At 38.2% G+C, this 3,323-nt stretch overlaps 1 protein-coding gene across 1 annotated transcript; it reads right to left on the bottom strand.

Annotated features, from left to right (window-relative positions):
• Window positions 1-332: 332 nt before the first annotated feature.
• Window positions 333-2,976, bottom strand: LOC110923672 (transcription factor MYC2). Its single transcript, XM_022167735.2, has 2 exons — window positions 2,021-2,976; window positions 333-1,108 (listed from the first exon to the last, which is right to left on the bottom strand). Exons 1-2 carry the CDS (start codon window positions 2,853-2,855, stop codon window positions 501-503), a joined length of 1,443 nt encoding a protein of 480 aa, XP_022023427.1. The 5' UTR covers window positions 2,856-2,976; the 3' UTR covers window positions 333-500.
• Window positions 2,977-3,323: the final 347 nt, after the last annotated feature.

Below are 3,323 nucleotides of genomic sequence, written 5' to 3'. Positions count from 1 at the left end.
ACATGTTCAGTCACATAACTGTATTACCAAAAGAATAGCGTGACCGTTTGCTCATTATCCCGACACGCGGAAATAAATAAATCCACCGATCCACTGGACACGATAATTTTCAGAAAGTACATGACCCCAAACTTTCAGTACACTTATTTTTAATATAGAACCAATGTTGGAGGACCACTTCATTTGTATTAGTACTAGAATTGGTAATAGGGCTAGCATTCAGTCTCACCATGCACATGGATACCTACAACAACAGAGTAGAACTCATCTTATATCACATGCCTATGAGTCAAATGTATCTATCTTTGGAGACTCAGACGACACCAGAAAAGTAAAAACTTAATGAAGTGTTTTCATTAATAAAGCTTAGTTTGTTCCCTCACTGACATCTTTAAGCCACAAACATAAATATTGCACAACATATATATGTGCTAATAGCACAACATTATTATGACATCAATTCAAACCTAACACATGCTACTAATTTGCTTTATATGTGATTAGTGGTCTAATTTCCAAATGAGAATAGATTTTAGTTCATCTTCATCCATGGAATCAGGGATTCTAGCCACCACATCTTGCAACATTATCTCATTCACACACGACATGCTTGCATGCTGGATTTGTGCTTTCATTTCTCTTAGAGCATCCATTAGTTTCCCAGCCTGTACGTCTGTGTTTCCCGATTGTACCCGTATCATTACATTACTGCCAACGATCTTCACTTCCACTTCCTTCAAGCTACTTGTTTTATTTTTGGTTGTCTTGTTAACACGTGATGTTTTCTTAGAAGATAGGTACAAATCACCAGTGTTGCTGTTTTGTTCGTGATTTTCCATTGTATCAACCATTTCCACCTTCATTTTCTTGGGTTTCCCTTGGTGATTGTTACGACGGTGTAATTGAGATTCAAGATACGTGACTTTTTCTTTCAGTTTGTTGATATAGCAAACAGCGTCTGATAGGAGGGACGCCTTGTCCATCCTTGACACAGTCGGGACAACAGATCGGAGGGCGTAGAATCGTTGGTTGAGCTTCTCACGTCGCTGTCGTTCTGCCTCCACGTGGTTCCCCGCTGGAAACCTGCCACCTGATTTTTTTCCTTTCACTACAAAAAGACACAAAGTGGTCACGTTTATTGTTCACAAGCTTAGGGAAATGTATAACTTTTATGACATTGATTAGACTTATAACAAGTAACATACATGTAAATATTTCTTAATATCTTCAAGTGATGGACTACTATGAGCCAGAAAAAACTTTTAGCACCTCCTATAGAACTTGTATCATAATGTCTAGTGTTGAAAATTAAATGGTGATTGGAATTTGTCTAACATAACATCTGTGACATAGTTATGTACGTTGAAATGTCTAGCGTTGTAGATGTTAGGAAAACATTGTCAAGGGTATTAGGTTGGTGGACAATAGAGCAGTTCAAACGATGCTTTTCGGACCCCAACAAATGCCACGGTGGCATATGTTTGCCATTAGAGGGGACGTCCTCTAAGACGTTTGTTTGTGTTCATCCGGTGTCTCAGACTAAGCCCGGATGGATGGTGGTGATCGAGCCTGGCCGTCTCATACAACCACAATGAATATAACATGTATAAATATAATTTAGAAAGGTTGTATTGAAGATGCCATTAGATCTGTCCACAATTTAGAGTTAAATGTCATTTTCGTCCCTGTGGTTTGTTCAACTATGCCAATCCAGACCAAATTTCGAATTTGTACCATTTCCGTCACTAACGTTCTTGAAACAAGTCAATTCCATCCAAAAAAAACTAAGGTTGAATCGAATAATTGAACAAAATACAGGAACGAAAATGACACTTAACTCATGTTTTTTTTTGGACGGAACTGCCATGTTTCAAGAATGTTAAGTAGGAAAATGGTACAAATTTGAAATTTGACTTGAACTTACATAAATGAACAAACTATAAGGACGAAAATGGCAGTTAACTCACGATTTAACTTAGCAGATCACTTTGTGTGTAAATATGTTAAGAAAAGAGCATACCATTGGGCCGTTTATTATGTTGTCTCTTCTTCTGCTTGGTCGTTGTGGAAAGAACCAACTGGCAATCGGAATCTGAATTCTCAGAGGCAGTCTCGGCATAGGTATCCGTCGTCGCTGTCATCGTAGTGTTGGTGCACATCATTCTTGTGTTCTTAAACATCTGGCCATCTGGTGTAGTTGAATCAAAATCCATAATATTCTTACCACCTTCCTCCTCATCAGCCATAAGTAGCATATCAGCAAAAGAAACAACATTATGATGAATGTTGTGCAACTTTATAGAACCACCACCGAACATATTCTGGACCTGATGAGCCAAGTTCCAAGACTCCTGGATGACATCATACGAACCCATTTCCACAACACCATTTGAAGTTGGGATGCAAACCAATGTTTCCAAACCGTGGACCTGAGCTTCATTAGCTCTTTCGCAGTTAAAACCCCGTAGCTGATCCGCCCCACCTAACCATATCATAGTATTTAAAGCAAAAGCTGTACCTGGAACCGAACAGTCTCCAGGAAAAAACGATCTGGTCAGCGACATAACATAGAACCACTCGGCATTGTGACACTGGATTTCCTTGAGAGCAAACTTTTTGCTTGCGGGGTCGTTTTGTAGTTCCTTATGGTTTTGGAAATGACCGTCTCCCCAGGACAAGGTGACACGGCCGTTTAAGTCGTCGGTGAAGGACTGCCAGAAAACCACGTATGCCCATTGTTGAGGCTGGTTTTGAAGAAGGTTTTGGAGCTTTTGCTGGAGGGTATCTAAAGGGGTTGTAGTGGGAAAGGAAACAATGGAAGAAGATGAAGATGGGGAGAGAATTAAATCATCCATGGCTCAAGTAGAAAACTCCTTTTTCTTTCGTTTTATAATTGGCAAAAAATGGTTTGCGTCTAGGTGTTACGAGAATAAATACAGGTTGGAGCAAATCATTTGTTAACGACCGAACCAACATAATGGGTGACATCATAAAAATAACTAGTTTGTGAGAATCATGAGGATTTACATAATGGGTGAGATCATAAGGCTATATTGGAGAGGCTCATTTTTGGAGGATGAACTTTTACATAAGCGTCACGCCACAGTTCTTGGAGGATGCATATCCAAGGATGAAAATATGGAAATGGAGGATAAATCTACCCCACCAACTTAATTTATTTATTTTTAATTTTATCTACTTTTTTAACATTTATTAAATAAGATAAAAAAAAATAAAATCATTAATACTAAAAACCAAACATTACATAATATTACAAACCAGATATTACATAAAACTAAAATTAATATAAACTCTAAAACAAA

This window comes from Helianthus annuus, chromosome 17 (genome assembly GCF_002127325.2).
Source record: "Helianthus annuus cultivar XRQ/B chromosome 17, HanXRQr2.0-SUNRISE, whole genome shotgun sequence".
NCBI classification, from domain to species: Eukaryota; Viridiplantae; Streptophyta; class Magnoliopsida; order Asterales; family Asteraceae; genus Helianthus; species Helianthus annuus.
This window is presented reverse-complemented; position numbering and strand designations above follow the sequence as displayed.

Bases quoted from the DNA above. Each gene is read 5' to 3' on its own strand.
- LOC110923672 (XM_022167735.2), bottom strand. From the start codon at position 2,855: ATGGATGATTTAATTCTCTCCCCATCTTCATCTTCTTCCATTGTTTCC. The intron at 1,109-2,020 runs GTATGCTCTTTT...GTCTTTTTGTAG, and splicing joins ACATAATAAACGGCCCAATG to TGAAAGGAAAAAAATCAGGT.